Here is a 16118-nt window from a genome sequence, read left to right on the forward strand (position 1 = left end):
TTTCACAGAAGAAATAAAGTACCTATTTCACAGTTCCTTTCCTTTAGCTGTGGGGGGAAAAAAAAAAAAAAAAAAAGACTTTTTTGTTTAGATCTGATGCAAATTTTTCCCTTTCAAAAAAAAAAAGTTTAAAGTTGACACCATTAGACAAAAATTGACACTTTAAGGTTATGAACAAACTAAGTTTAATCTAAACCTAGTTTTACAGTTGCATCAGAGGAAGAACAGTCTTTCCAGTAAACGAATGCGGCAGAAGCTATGTCTGTGTCAGCAAGTAATTCAGTACCATAGGAGTGAATCCATAGAATCAAACCGTTTACGTTCAGCCTCTGCACCTACAGAGTCTAGAAATTTGAAGGCCATGTTTAATCTGATCCTCCAGCCATCCTCAATGCATAGGTGGTTTCAAGCTGCCTGAAGGAAGGGATTTACTCCCAAACCGCACAAACTACATCACTGCCGTAGCTGCAGCTGGAGTCGTCCCTTAAAGAGAACGTGTCTGAGTCTCATAGCATGCTTGTAACCCTGGGCTGAGTGACCATTCACTAAGGAACTGCATTGCAGTGTTCCCAGCTGACTCAGACGGCAGAATTGCTTTCAGCATGTAGAGCATAAGAAGCGGTAGTGATGTAGCCAAAATTACAATGATTTTAAAGTTTCATTTGACCTGCAGTATGAATTAAGACAGGCATACAAAAAAGGGGCTACTCAGGAGAAACTGAAAGCAGAATTGTCACTCCATTGCAGATGTCCAGAAAGAACAATTGCTTACTTGCATAAGTTTAAAATACCTTTGTATAAAAGGAGCACTGAGATGCATAAGATGTAATACACTTCATAAACACAAGCATTTTACAAGTCCATGTTACAAGCCATAATGTCTAGTACATCAACATTCCACAAAACAAAGCATATCTTTATATTTAAAAATAGAATATAAACAAATAGTAATTCACATTAAGACAACTGCCACAGCAAAATTTCTCAAAGAAAGTGCTTTACCTACACAAAATACTCTAAAGTCTACCAAGCAAGCTCTGAAGTTCTCCAATTAAAAGGGGTAGAAACGAGAAAGGCCAAGTAACATCCAAAATTTTGGGGGAAATCAAGAACTCCAAGTGTGCCGTGTGCCTCAGCTGATACTTGAGTCAGCCTCATCTGGGGAGTCATTACCCCTAAATATGACACAGCATACCATTTTTTAAAAGTAACAGAATAGTTGATTTACTTATAAATTGCTTTATTGAAGCTTAACTTAATAAATTTGATGTTCAAGGTGTAAAATTATCTCACAGACTCAAAATTAACACAACAGGAAAATATATAAGCAATACAGATCTACTTATGTTACCCTACTGGTAGAATTGAACCTGTAAGATGCCATTCTTTGAAGATAAGGAATTAAGACTATCACAGGACTGAATAAACAGAGGGAAACACAGCAATAGAGTACTTCACAGTAAAATACCTCTTTATTAGGAATATATTTAAAATTAGCTTTTTATTTCAGGTAAGAAAAATAGCATTCTGACTTATAGCCAGTGCTGATTCCGGTCACACACAATATTCTAACAGCTAGAAAAGTTATTTGCACTGTTGTTGCCCATTAACAGTTCTCCTAAGTGTGCATTCACTGTCCTATATTTTTTTAGATTTTTTTAGATTTCTTAAATACGTTGAAGAAATTCTTCAAACAAGGTTTGTATTTAGACCTTAGTTAAGATTGACTTGACAGTGAATCAGCATCTGTTATTAGCTCACATACAGCTTTTATAATCAACGTGGTTCATACAGCTTTTATAATCAACGTGGTTCATTAGCTGATGTACGAAGACAATTAAGAGGGCAACTCTCCAGGAAGACTGCGGTAGAACAAATCCCACTCTTCTACTATACAGTTTAGTACTGTAAAGTAGCAGCAATTTCAAGAACTTCAGTTAATTCCATACCCCTTTATAAGAGAGCACTGAAGAACAGAATGTAGGGGTATTGCTATCACAATTCAAACAGTAAATTACTTTGTGTGTACACTTTTATACTCAGTACAAGTCTAGACTCTTTCTCTTGCTATGCTGTAACTTAACAGTTTACAGTAATTAATTGGATCATGGTGTAAACAAAGATATAAAACCTTTGTGTAAGCTTTACTGGTTTAGAAGTGTGCATTAATACCTGCATTCCAAAAAACAAAAGCTGTTTAATTTTTCATCATGAGCACATAATTAGGTAGCATATTTTAAAACAGCTTTATCATCCACTTAAAAATGAAATCTATGCATTACACAGAAGTGTTATACAGCATTTGTAATAAAGACTGTGTTTTTAGATACCTGACGGACATTTTCTATATAAGATATATCAGACAAAGTATTCTTCACATTCACACAAATGTGTTATTTTTGGTCTTCTAATTTCCTCCACCCTCTGTAGGCAATATGAAGCTAGAAGACACCTGCTTTAAGTAGACTTCCATATGTAGATGTTTCTGAAGTGCAGATGGAAACAATGGATGATGATACTACAACAATCTCCAAATACACTGAGAAGAGCCAATAAGCCACAAGCTTGTGGCTGTTTTAAGTGGTATTTTAAAAAAAAGATAGAAACACCAAAAATAGGCTATATCAGGAAGCAATCTGATACTCAAATAAATAGAAAATTTGCATTTTAATGTCACATTGAACTTTAGTACATTTCAATCCGAGAAAAAAAAATTAACTGACATAGTAACGAGTACAGGATTATATATATTACAATATGCCTTGTTATAATACACATGTGGCTTCATGATAAAAAACCCTCAAGGGCAGATGGAGTTTAAGCTCATTTAAGTAATTGTCAGGAACAAAGCATTAAATGCGTTTCTGAAATAAGTATGTTTATTTAATTTCAAAATCTTAAACAGTGTTAGAACTTGGCCTTTTTTTTAATTTAGTTACCATGGAGCAAGCTAAATAAGTATTCTGAAGGGTTTAAACAATATAGAAAACGCTTTTCCCAATTTTACATACAATGAAAGGATAGATGATTTCAGAACAGCACCTATGGCTAACTCCATGTTGACCTTGACATAGAAATGCACATTACTAATCTCCACAAGGAATCCAGCAGATTTTGGAAGTTGTCCATTTCACATGAAAGCAAGAGAAAGGGATATCATATGCAAAAATATTTTTTGAACTGTTCTTAACGTGTAATTGAAACTAAAGGCATGGTCTCTTCATTATAAAAAAATAAAGGTACAACAGAAACTCTAAAGGAAGATATTCAGCTATACTGAAGTTGCAACCCTCTGAAAAGAAAGAAAAAAGAAAAAAGTCAATAAGCTAAGCTTTGTGCTCTAAACAAACTACTTACAGTGATTTTCAATGGCAAAAGCCCATGCTGACTGGGTGATTTGACAGTTCCAAATACTTTTTGTAATAATTTTTATTTGTATACAAGGACACTAAAACGATCCAGTCATGCAACGTTCACTTTAAGCATTCTGCATCTCTTTTCCAATCTTATAGCTAAGGATCTTGTTCCAGTCAATCTTGGTGCGGGTAACTGGCAACTGTCGACGTAAGGCCTTGAAAGTAGTGTCTGACATAGTCTGATAATTCTCACTGATAGCAGTCTGTTAAACACAAAGTCACACAAAACAAAGACACATGAAGAACAGAATTAGCATGTTATATAAAAAGTTAAATGATTGAATAGTCTATTACATCTTAAACAGGCTTAATGAAAATATGCCAAATTAAAATATTTTATGAAGGAAAGCTGTTAGATCTAGATTGAAACTATGTGAAGAAATTTAGTGAGACAGATGCAATAAACCTGACTGTAGCCTAGGTGTTTCAGCAAACCACAGAATGCTTAACCAGCAGCATGAATGAAGTGCTGATCAGAGTTAGCTCACACATCATTAATTTAAAAGACCAAAGTCTTCCAATGTTTTTTCTGCAGGGACGGTAGAGTCAGTCCACAACATCGTATGAGCTTGAATATAAAGCATTTCATACACACTTAGTAAATTTTTATTAAAGAGCATTTTTTTTAAAACTGACAGAACACTGTGTCTGAAATTTACTTTATGTTTAAGACCTAACTGAACATGAATATACTTCTACAGAGGATATCTAGAACAGTTATACTTTTCTAACTTTAAAATGACTAATTGAAATGAATGATGCTTATAGCCATATTTAGCAAAGCTGTCTAACAGAGTAGTCTCTGAACAGAATCTGTACAAAAATTCCACTTAAGGAATGCACAAATACTGAAAGACATCAGAATTGCTGATATTTGATCACATTAGGGACTTTTCTGTTCTCAAAAAAATGACTTCTAATGTAACGTTAAGTAGGCGAGTACAATCACCAGAAGGTGTGGAAAGGGAGGATACAGTTAATAGCAGCATGAAATCTATTTGTATTTGTGTGGAACTACATTATCTTAATATCAAAAGTTTGCCAAGTATAGAATACTAGCTTTGGTTAAGTATATGGTAATGTGATACATGTGAGTAAGGATACAGTGTGTGTTTCCAACATACCTGATATTCATTTTCTGCAGCCTCTACGATTTTTATAAATTCCTTCGCTGTCTGGGCTTCATTCTAGAAAAAGAGCATTTGAATTAGGTCTCATGTACAGCATGATTCTAAGACCCATTGAATTATGTATTTTCCATTAGTTATGAGAGATGTCAGGTAGGTTCCATGAGAACACACGGCCATTTAGTGGCTAAACCGAAACTGAGCAAAACATGAATCCAAAAGGCATATGCCACATTATTACATTATTATTATTATATTAAAAAAATAAAAACAGTCCAACTGCAACGAGCATAAAGATTACTATGGAGTTCATTACATTATTTTGATTAAAAATTCTATGGAACAGAACAGCATTTAGAAATACAACAATGCACACAAAAGTCTCTAAAAACATGCGAAGTATGGATATTAACATTACCAATGTTAAATTTCCAGTAGAAATTCAGGAAAACTTAAAGAACACCAACTAACCCAGAAATATGCAGAATACAACCAAAGAACTAGAAGAAGTTTATTGACCTCTCAACATTCTGAATCTGGCGACTATGCTGAGGCAAACACTAGACTTTATATACCTGGTTTTCTAAAAACTTCCCCAAGTACGTCTAGCAAAAATGAGGGTGAAATACATCACAATGTCCAAATGTCATCATGACTGATAACCAGTTTCTCAGCTTTGGGCCTCATCCTTAAGTGTGCAAGTGTGTGTTTGTTTTAAAAAATAAAAAATGACCTGTCAGTCAACCTGGAGAAAAACTAGCTGAAGTGCTTGAAAGAAGTCTTGAGAAGAAAGTGATGGTTTATGAATTTCAAAACTTCCAGGTTGGTGTTGGAGACATTCCTAAGGATGCTTTTGCAGAAGCTGTTGAAAGATAGGAGTGTTCTTGCCCCACATAATCCCTTGTTCCTACAATGGCAAAGACTGGGAGAAAACTATAGCAGTTTCAATGACAACTGTTTCGAAGTTTCAATGAAACTCCAGCTAGCAGCTGTGAAAAGTGCTCCTGGACGCTGCAAAAGAGATGAAGGAGGTAGCAGCCAAGTAGAACAAATGAAGCGGGTTTGACTTTTCAGTGAACCGTGGAAATCATTTCAAAGGTTCTGCTAATGAAAGGAAGAATTCAGGGGTAGGACGTCTTATTTGGCTCAGACACAAATTAGGGCTAAGAAAGTAACCTTCAGCAAAATTATTCATAACTTTAGCAACCAGAGAACTCTTCATTCATTTATTGCAGTTGTGCCCATTGATGGTACAAAACTGCTTCTCTGCCAAACAACAAAAGAGGAGTCGTTGGGGCTCCTTTTAATCTACCTACTGTTCCTTCTGTGTGAAATAGAAACCTGTACAGCCTCTGCCTTCTATCAAACTTAAACCCAAGGCTAAAAATTGGTAACCAGCAGCATACTTGCTTTTGTTTTAGCAGGAGGTAGGAAAGTTACGTAAAAGATGTTTTTCTACTTGTCCGTCTTTTGCCGCTGTGCATAAATAAATTGCAGAACAGGATTAAGTTTCTTCCCAATAGAAAGTGAAGCAAAAGCTACTGAAAGAACTTCTTCCACATAATCTTCCCTGAAGCTTCCCTTCTCTTAGTTGAATGAAAGACTAAACAGATCCCTTTCACTTTGGGGGTCAAAAGTAATTTTATATCTACAGCTCCAGAAGCGTTATCAGTTGGCACCGCATTCACCCGTTCTTTACAGGGCTATTGCAACTGAAAAGCCAACAAGCCTTGTTTTGTATTAACAAACAATGTTCTTTATTGATGAATTTAGCTTTTGAGCCAAATTGGTCACTACTAGTCATTACCATTAAAGTACTTCTACTATTCACTTTTACAATTGCCCTTTGCCAGTTTAACTGCACTGGCTTAAGTTTTATTAAAGAACACTCCAACAGAAAATCTTCTGTTTATAAACACAATCTCCAGTAGGGGAGAGAAGCATTATTTCAAAAGTAGTAGTAGTTCATGATGCAACATTACCAACTCTTAAAGTATCTCTGGTACTATGCCCAAACAATTTTTATTTCTACTGTCTACTCTTCATTATGATAATGATCCACTTGGAAAGAAGTTGAAAAAAATTATGCTTTAAATATAATGTGTGTTATGCTTCTCAAAGCATCTCTGAAAGGGCTTTTTGTACAGAAAAGCAAGAGGCTGACAGCACCAGTTACAGACAGGGCGGAAATGGAGGGAGAATATCCACTACTGCTTCTCAACTGGTAGCATTTGTTTACTATTTTTAGCATACCAGTCTTCTCCCCCTGAGCAAAGGAGGCAATCTCCTAGAGATTGTACGACCAAAGTGGGTTGTTATAACTCAAACCTCCTTCATATTCAAAAAATTAATGCTATAGGTCCCTTGGCAGACCAAAGTTTAAATACAACAGAAGTGCAGAAAGACTGACAGCAAGCTAATTAAAGCTTTACAACCAAAGTTAATTTAGCTTATATAAGCCACATGCAAGCATACATTAATTTTATTTTTTTTTTTAAACAGGAACTATGCATTAGGCAAAAGTAGTAAATATTACATAGAAAATATTTATAAATTAGAACATTAATTCTCATGCATGCAAAAGAGCAAACTAGCCTCCAAAGTTCTGAGGTTTTTTTTCAAGCTTGCTTCTCTTTAAAGTAGAAAGTCATTTCAACATACACAATAAGGTCTTTAAAGTTCACTTACAGACACTGTTAGAGAATCTTGTATGTCTTTATGGCTCACCAGCTGAACATTACCATCTTCATAATAGTGAACCTACAGAAAATTGAACAAGGAATCTCATATTAAATGTTACAGACCAACAATATATAGGAAAATCAAAGTACTCTGTTAACAAACCTCTACAAATCAAACAAAAACACACATAAAATGTTACAGAACAACAAAAACAAATAGAGAAACCAAAATGTTGAAGAATTTAAATATTTTTGAGGGGAAATGGTAAAGAAGCTACTCTGGGAACATTTTTGTGTTGATGTGCTTTATATAGTGTTTCATGCAATGAAGTTTAGATTTATAGAACTATAGAATCATTTAGGTTGGAAAAGACCTTCAAGATCAAGTCCAACTGTACACCTAACACTGCCGAGTCCACACCACTAAACCAAGGTTTCGATTAACATCATGAAGACTACATACTATGTATATGATTCTACTAGAAACTCTTGAAATGCTGAAGATGTATTTAGAGTAAGAATGGTTTTGGTAAGGCTTCAGGATACCATGAAATTGTTTTTTTGCTTCACCCAAATTGTTTTCGAGGGACAGGGCAACATTAACCTTCCCTTTCAGATCTGCCTGGTTTTGATATTTTCCTCTTAGATATGGCTCATAGCAAAAGCTGGTATTTATCTAGACAAAAGAGCTCTTTGGGACAAAGTTTGCCAAGGTTAGATAGCAAAACAGAATGAAATCTATTTACTCTTGAAATGTTATATCTACAGAACAGCTTCCTAGATTATTTTGCAGCAGGAGAAAACTAGTAAAACTCTATCCAAGCTTTTAAATTCGGTTGGGAAGGATCTGAAAACATTCAGTTTCTAATGCAAATGTTGGAAAACTTAAAAAATAGGAAGCAGCTATAAAGTTACATGTAATCATTCAAAATAAATGAATACAGAAGAGTTATGCAGCTCATTGACATTTAAACACATATCTTGAAAGATTTTTTACAATTTTTATAAAGTCAACATAATTAACAGAGCTGATGTTATGAGGAATTAAGGTATTTGTGTCTCGCCCTATTAGGCAAGATAACATTTTAATTTGGAGATTAATGCACAATACTAGAATTTAATATATATTATGATCATGATGTGTGCAAGAGACCCTCATTTTTATAAACAATAGAGAAAACATGACACAGAGTAAGACAGCTATACCTAAGCAAAAGACAAGTTTTCCTACACGAGAAAAACATTATTTCCTATGATTCATCTTACATTATTATATTGCTTATTGTCAAATACTTGGTTTTCAACAAAAGGTATCATCCTAACTATAAAACAAGCTTATTTTCAAATCAAACACTACTGGGTGAAACTTCTGCCAGCCTTTTTCAATCCAGTTCCTAAAAGATAGGAAGTGCTTACTCAGTGCAAAATTCTGAGACCTCCCAATGAAACAGCAGACCCCAGAGAAGTATAAATCTCCCCCCTTCCCCATCACAATCCACTGCAGAGGGCCAGAAGCTCCCCTGTACTCTGAGGCCAACATCAGCACATCCATCTTATCTGTCTCACTGAATCACATTCTTGGCAAACACTCAGGCCTAAAAACTTAACAGGGATGAAGAGTCAAGTCTAGTTCTGGGATGTGTTATATCTTATACAAAATATGAGAAGTAACTGTTCTGTACTATACCTCACTGCTGACATCCTTCTAGAATGCTAGGTCTGGGTTCAGAAGGCTACAAGAAGGATGATGTTTATGAACAGAACCTCTTGGAAAGGTTAACTAAGGAGGGATGAGAATAACAAATTATCTAAGAGATAAAATTAGTAACCAGTACACTTATCAGTTGTTTTCCATGCACGGTTGGAGCATGTCAAGCACCACAGGGACTTAGCTTTAGTAAAAGACTGCTGTTGCAGTTTTCCCCTTACATATAATTAAAAGAAAAATTAAACAAGAGAAGAGATTAAGACAGTTGAGAATCTCCTATATTAGAGTTTATTAATAGAATTAAAAAAAGGAGGAAGTTGTGCAAATAACCTTGAAAATACTGAAGACAGTTGGAATTTTCCCAACATATTCATAAAAGGTCTTATCAGAAACAGGACTAGAGTCATATTGCTGACAAAGATTCTGCAAATAACACTGAAATTTCAGTACTGTGAAATTTCACTAATGTTGTGAGTGCATATTCTAGAAAATACTTTGCTCCTTAAGAAAAAATTAAAGCACTTTTTTTGTTTGTTTGGAGGAGGGAAGGGAGAGCACTCCCACATACATTGAAGAAATTGTACACTATTTCTAAAAATTTGAAACAGTTCAAAATTCCTTGATGAAACAAGCAGTTCCAATACAAGCAAAAAAGTAAAATTTTTCATCACTCCCCAAAACACAGACTTTAATCAAGACATTATTTACATTCATTAATTACATGAAATGGTAATAAAAAGAAAATCGGCTGATGCCCAAATTAAGATGCTGATTAAAACCTGACTAAATTCCCTGTTCAGGATATTTTCTAGGCTACTGGGCTAACCTTTCCCAGAATTAGGTAGACACCTGCCTGCTTGTTCTGGAAAAATCTCTTAAGACATTTAACCAAAAAGTGCATGCTGTGGAAAAAATGCCTGTTTTGCTGCAAGCTAGACAGTTTACTTGTATTCTCCAAATGTCTTGAGAAGCCTAACAGTTATTTAGGGTGCTTACCATCACCAACTTGCTCTGACAACATAATAATGGCTGTCCACATTTTGACTGTCATTCCAGTTGTTACAGAGTTTGCCCCAGAATGGGAAATCAGATTCAGCCCCTCTGCTTGGGTGGATCTGAACACGTCTACTACATCCTAAAATAACATCCTAAGTCTCAGGCTATGGCTAGAAAAACATTCCATTGCATCTTCCTGAAGTCAAGTCACTGAGCAGTGCGGAACTGCAAAACTCACGGGGACACAAAAAGTGCAGGAAAAGGGAACTTGACTCTGTGTCTTGTACTACGCTGAAAGCCAGACTGCACTAGGATTCTAGTCCCAGATGCCAGAATTGTTTTAATAAACTCCTGCAAAATATGTGTACACATTCCAGGGAACCAACCCAGGAAGTCAAGTCCCCCTGCCTACCACATGACAGTCAAGACTTCCTTTGGTCTCAAGGATTTCTGCATTCCTGCTTGGACAGTGTCTCCTTTCTGAATGCCCTAAAGCCAACAGGAAGGGCAAATTCTGAATGAAGAAGATACGGATTCAAGTTTCAGATGGTGGAATGACTGAAACCAAAGGCTACCACCTTTCTGAAAAAAAGAAAAAAAAAAGGTGGGTAACGTGAAAAAAAACTGTTATTATCAGTTAAAAAGAAAAAAGTTCTACTTCAGAAAGGGCCTACCCTCAAGAAAGGCTTGTGCCACCACAAATTCAAGAAACAGGAAACCAAAGAGGTATATGCTTAGCTGAGGTGAATACACGAATACACCTTCTGAAGTCTTCTGAATCATTACATTAAACATGTATTTTGTGTTTGTAAGGATTAGGTAAATATGCAATTAAGTCACTAACACTTAACTAAACAGGCATCTCTGCTTTGCTTATTGGGTCCCCAAATTACCTTAAAATACTTAATACACTGGCCTGAGTCTCCCTTGATAGTAACTGGAAACTTTACTGGTCAGGACACAGTTTGAGATAAGCATACCTGAATTTTCAAGATGCCAGCCACTTGAGTGGTTGAAGGGGTGATTGTAAACTTCCATTCTGACCTCCAACGGCCATTCCTTTAAAAAAAAAAAAGGAAATAGAAATCAGATGTCACCCCACTGGTTAAGAAAAAAACCAAACACAAAAAACAACATACAACTGATAGTCAAAGGAAAATGGAGAACGAATATGCTGTGCAACTACATACACACAAAATCTTTCCCTAAAGATTCAGCCCTGTGATCAGTCGAGAAGAGAACAGCTTCCCAAAATATTTACCCTCAGTTTTGGATGTGGACCAAAGAGATTTATTAGTAAGAACCTTTTAAAAATAGGACATCTGAAAATACCTAGAGTCTCCAATGTTCTTTCCCTCCGTCATTATTAATTAGGTATATATATATAGTCAATATTTTGTTTCCGTGACCTGTAAGACTTGGTGGATCAGAAAAAGTCACACTTCACATCAGGTTATGAAAAACATGAATGGAAGGAACATGAAGGTCTTGCTACTTTCTGCTACGCTGAACTGTAACTAGGCCTTTCAGCTCTTCTAGCATTTCTATTCCAGGACAACTATTTCCTTCCAGTTTCCTTCCACAAATTCAGTATCCTTGCCAAATTGCTTAAAGGGAGTTTCAGACATCTGGAAAACAGTATGGGGAGATTGTAGTTTCACCTGATTTCTTTCCTGTAGGCTAGACATTTTCTTATTTAGTTATGAGGTTAGTGGATTAGGAAGTTAGTACATTAGAGCTATATTAAGAATGCACTGCGGCTGTCTCTCAATTCGCACTTAAAGAAGGAAAGAAAGTTGATCCTATGAGTTCCAATCCTACTAGGGTTAGGTATAGATCCCTATGAGTTCCAATCCTACTAGGGTTAGGTATAGATCCCTATGAGTTCCAATCCTACTAGGGTTAGACGTAGATTCCAGTGCATTCAATGAGGGGAGAGAAAGAGATAAGAGACTTTAAGATTAACACCTACTAATGGATCTATATTAACACATATTAGATACTAACAACATTAACTCCATTATAAAGTCACTGGTTATTATTTCAGACAATATCAAAATTATAGATTATCACTGAAAATTCAGACTAAAGCAATTCAGAAGCTTATCTGTCATCTCTAAGAAAACTGAAAGGGTCACCCAACTCAGTGACACTAATATTGCTTATAGCATTAAGACCCAACCCGTTAGTTATAGGAAAGCTTATGTGCTGAACTAAATTTTAGGTACAATATTAGTCTTTAGATGCACGGGATTCCATGACTAGCTAACATATTTGTTTGCTTCTTAGTCACTTTGTGGTTCTTGAAGTTAAGATAACCACAATGTTTCCACTCCGGGATATCTTTTTTTTGTCCTTAAGATGCCATTCCAAGAAAAGAGTTCAAGTTCAGAAGGATTCTTCCGTAGGAAATACTCTAAGTTAAAAAAGATGTGTCTTTATTTACCTCTGTTGACTTAAGATGTTTTTCTAAGAGATTGACTGTCCTTCCTTTTCTTTCACATTAATAAACCATCTATCCTATTATGTTGACAGTATTTCAGAAACTCACAGAGCATTTTTCTTTGGCATGTATTGGTTTTCTATCATCCAACAAGCTTGCTTTCATAGTAGGTTGCCAGCCTTCCAAATGCCTAAAAAAGCTGGGCCACCTTTAGAATAAATACTGGCTGTGGCTTGGGCTGGATATCCAGACATACAGCTAATCAACTGAGGAGCCTCATTAACTTTGAATCCATTCCTCCATTCCCAAATTCCCCAAACCAATATACGTTTATTAAAACTTGCTAAGAATGACAATTAGAGTCTGACTAACCCCCTGTAAAAGTTTTTGAAACATGTTCAGTATTTACCCATAGATGTCTGACCATAACTTTATTAAAGAAAACTTTCAAGAAAGATTTTCTCCATCTATAAAAGGTTGCTGCATATCTGTTCCTTTTCTTTAAAGACTATAATTTTGAAGTAACTATTTGGAATATCAAAATTCATCATACTTCTGAGCTAAAAAGAAAATTAGGATTATTTCAAGTTACTTTTTGTATTGATGTAAAACGTGCAGCCTTAACTAGTCAAATTTAAGTCAATAGGAAATATTATTTAACTGTGCAATTTCAATTAAAATCTATTTAACAGTATACTGGGCAAATCATTTAACTGATACATGCTGAAATTACTATGCATATGTAATATTCACCTTCAGCATCAGAAAACAAAGATTTCTGCACTTCCACTCATTACCTGTGGGACTACTAAATATAATTTCAAGCAGATACAAAATAACAAATAAAATTATAATGAAATACATTTCTTGAGACAACTGCATATATTAGCTATCTTTAGGAGATACTTCCTTAACCCAACTCCAATACTGTGATATTTATCTCAACTCCGGTCAGTTTCCTGCAAAGACCTATCCAAAGTTCACTCCAGACTGTGGAAAACGTTTCAACTAAGTACAGAAACAAAATCAAGCTGCAGTTTATAAAAGGTCATTTCATCCAAGATCACCTTTATCTACTTCACCCAAAAATTAATGATTCGAGTTCTACAGTAAATCCATATTTGGTCACCTTCCTTCTCTAAGACATGCAAACTAGAAGGAGCTGGTTTTATTCCGTCAGTCACAAAGGAAGCAACACAACCAAAAGCAACTGTGTGACAGAACACAGGCATAGGTACTGGTGCCGATGTGATAAACTGAAAGAGTCATAAGGGATTTTACAAAGTTCCCGAAGTTCTGCAAAGGACATGCAGCCTGCCATTTTAGTTGCCACAAAGGAAGAGATTTCTACATAGTTTTGGCAGAAAAACTTGGGAGAAAAAAAAAAAAAAGAAAGTCACATGCAAGATGTATGTCAGTTTGCTTTATTTTGCTGTATTTGTATCTATGCAGAAACTTACCAAAAATTTTTTGCTTGGAACTGATGGCTCTCTATGCATGCAATAATGGTCTGCTGTCCATCAATTGTTTTACCATATACCTTAATTAGAAATGGAAAAAAAAAAAAAAAAAAAGAGTTTAAGTTTCAGTATGTCTTGCTCAAACTGCTTAGATATCTAGTTCTATTTTCATTACATAAACTGTAAAATTTAATTTTATAACCACTACGGTTCTCACCTAATATTCAGTACATGAACCATTACAGTGTATATTATAATGCAGAAAAATTTAAGATCAGAAAATCTGAAGGTCAAGAATCTTAACTGAAATTTCGTATACTGTGAACTCATTTTTCTGCAACTATATGAATTTTAAGCCTACAGCAGTGATTGCCGTGACAAAATATATTACTAGCTGATTTCAGATACCAGTTGTTCTACAACTAAATGATGATTTAAGCCTTTACAGACTAGCAAAAAGGTGATTGGTCCTCTGTTCTGCTTTATCCCCTAAAATCAAATACTACTAAAAGTGATCTCAATGAACATGCAATTTGGTTTCCTTTACAGAAGCTGGAACTCATCCGACTGCCTGGGAATCCAATTCAACTTGTTGCCTCAGCAAATGATTCCTCCCCGCCCCATCAGGTTACTGCAAAGCATGGGACAGCTATCATTAGATCAGTTTGATGAACCTTAAATAGTCATAGGGCTCCTAACAGCAAATGAATACTACATTAGTACAGACCGAGAGGTTTCATTTTAAGAAGCCATCAGAACCTACTGATTCTGGTGGTAAGAACATAGTACTTTGATATATAGGAGATGTGATGGAGAGAAAACAGTTTGCTTTACTGACAGTTTTGTCAGTAAACCAAGACAAGACAGACATTTGTATTTCATGGATTTATTTTTTTTTAACTTCCAAAGTAACCAGCCAGGTATCCAGGATCAACCTGCAACAGTCTACAGACAGCATTAATGCTTTAAGTAATTGAAATAAAAAATTCTTCAGAACTGAGAGGTAAGTCATCACTATGACCTGCAGTAACCACCCAGCAGTAATCCAATAGCTGAAATATTAAACTTCTGAAGTTTTCCCTCATTTCCCTGCACAAACCCTTGACAGGACTAAATTCTTTACAGCTGAAACTGCCTATCTTCCTGGTTTACAAATAATTTTTTTTTTTTTACATATCTATCTATAGTGGTACACTGTTTATATAATTTAGTACTTACTGTGCAGACACCATTTGGGTAGTGTTCTTTCACATATGCTTTCATTGCTGTTTCAACTGAATTTCTCCAGGATTCTATGGCATTTTCAACTTCATGGGGTCTAGGATCAGTAGCCTCCTTTCTTAAGTGATCAAATTTAAATGAAATCTTGTTCTTGGGATCCAAAAATTTTCCATTTCCTAAATCACCATGTTCTGTTATCAAAACCTGTATCATAAAGCTTTAGTTAATAACATTTGCTATTGAATAAAGAGAAAAAAATACCATGCCAAATCTAATTATATCATCGATTTAAAATGGAGCTTATTCATATCCAAAGACTCACATTTTAAACAAATTATGCATATAGCAAGAGAGGATGAGGCTAACATGACACAGTGACTCAGAAACACATTCCTGAATCATAACTCTCTTACTACAAACAATGCAATATAGAAATTCATGTCCTCTAGTACTAAAGATGGAGCAAATTGTTTCTACAGCTCCAAATCAGGCCTGAATTCAGGCCAACAGCAGACTGAAATTTCAAGCTCTTTACATGCCCTAAATGATTATCTTATTGAACTGGTACTATTGGAGGGCCATAATCTCTATATTTTGGCAGAAAAGATGCATTTCTTTTCATTTTCCTGCCAAGATGTGTTGCAATACCAGAACATCTGTAACAGTTTAAGGAACATTGCAAGTATCTCATTGTATTCATACCTGTTCATCGTAACCGTCAATTTTTACTGGAGTAAACTGGTCCAAGTTGTACTGTGCAAATGCACTACAAGAGAAAAAAAAACAACACCAAAAGCCTGCATCAAACACAATCTTTTCTCCTTAGTAGCTGTAAGAGATTTAAATAATAACCAATAATCTGAGAAATGACGCATCAAAAAATTATATCAATGCTTCATCACCTAGCATGCCCAAATTCTTGGAACCCCCTTGGTTCTTCATTCAGTGCTCATATTACAGATTCCAACCACCATTACACAATGATTTACGTTCAAAAGTAACCTCATAGAGACAAACCCATAAGCTTTACAGTAACTTACAGAAACTGAAGGAACAGATAAAGTTT

At 35.3% G+C, this 16118-nt stretch overlaps 1 protein-coding gene across 2 annotated transcripts in view; it reads right to left on the reverse strand.

Moving 5' to 3' along the window:
* Positions 1 to 1453: 1453 nt before the first annotated feature.
* The window catches only part of CAPZA2 (capping actin protein of muscle Z-line subunit alpha 2), a gene marked incomplete at its 5' end in the record, with an annotated part of 31768 nt that continues 17103 nt past the window's right edge, over positions 1454 to 16118 (reverse strand). For both annotated transcript variants that reach the window (XM_082493283.1, XM_082493282.1), the window contains 7 exons: positions 1454 to 3619; positions 4541 to 4603; positions 7232 to 7303; positions 10909 to 10987; positions 13832 to 13911; positions 15050 to 15256; positions 15755 to 15818. In XM_082493283.1, coding sequence (XP_082349409.1) covers positions 3479 to 3619; positions 4541 to 4603; positions 7232 to 7303; positions 10909 to 10987; positions 13832 to 13911; positions 15050 to 15256; positions 15755 to 15818 — 706 coding nt within the window. In that variant the 3' untranslated portion in view covers positions 1454 to 3478. The remainder of the gene's footprint in view (positions 3620 to 4540; positions 4604 to 7231; positions 7304 to 10908; positions 10988 to 13831; positions 13912 to 15049; positions 15257 to 15754; positions 15819 to 16118) is intronic.

The sequence above is a fragment of the Vanellus vanellus genome, assembly GCF_965231255.1.
Source record: "Vanellus vanellus genome assembly, chromosome: 1".
In the NCBI taxonomy this organism is placed as follows: domain Eukaryota; kingdom Metazoa; phylum Chordata; class Aves; order Charadriiformes; family Charadriidae; genus Vanellus; species Vanellus vanellus.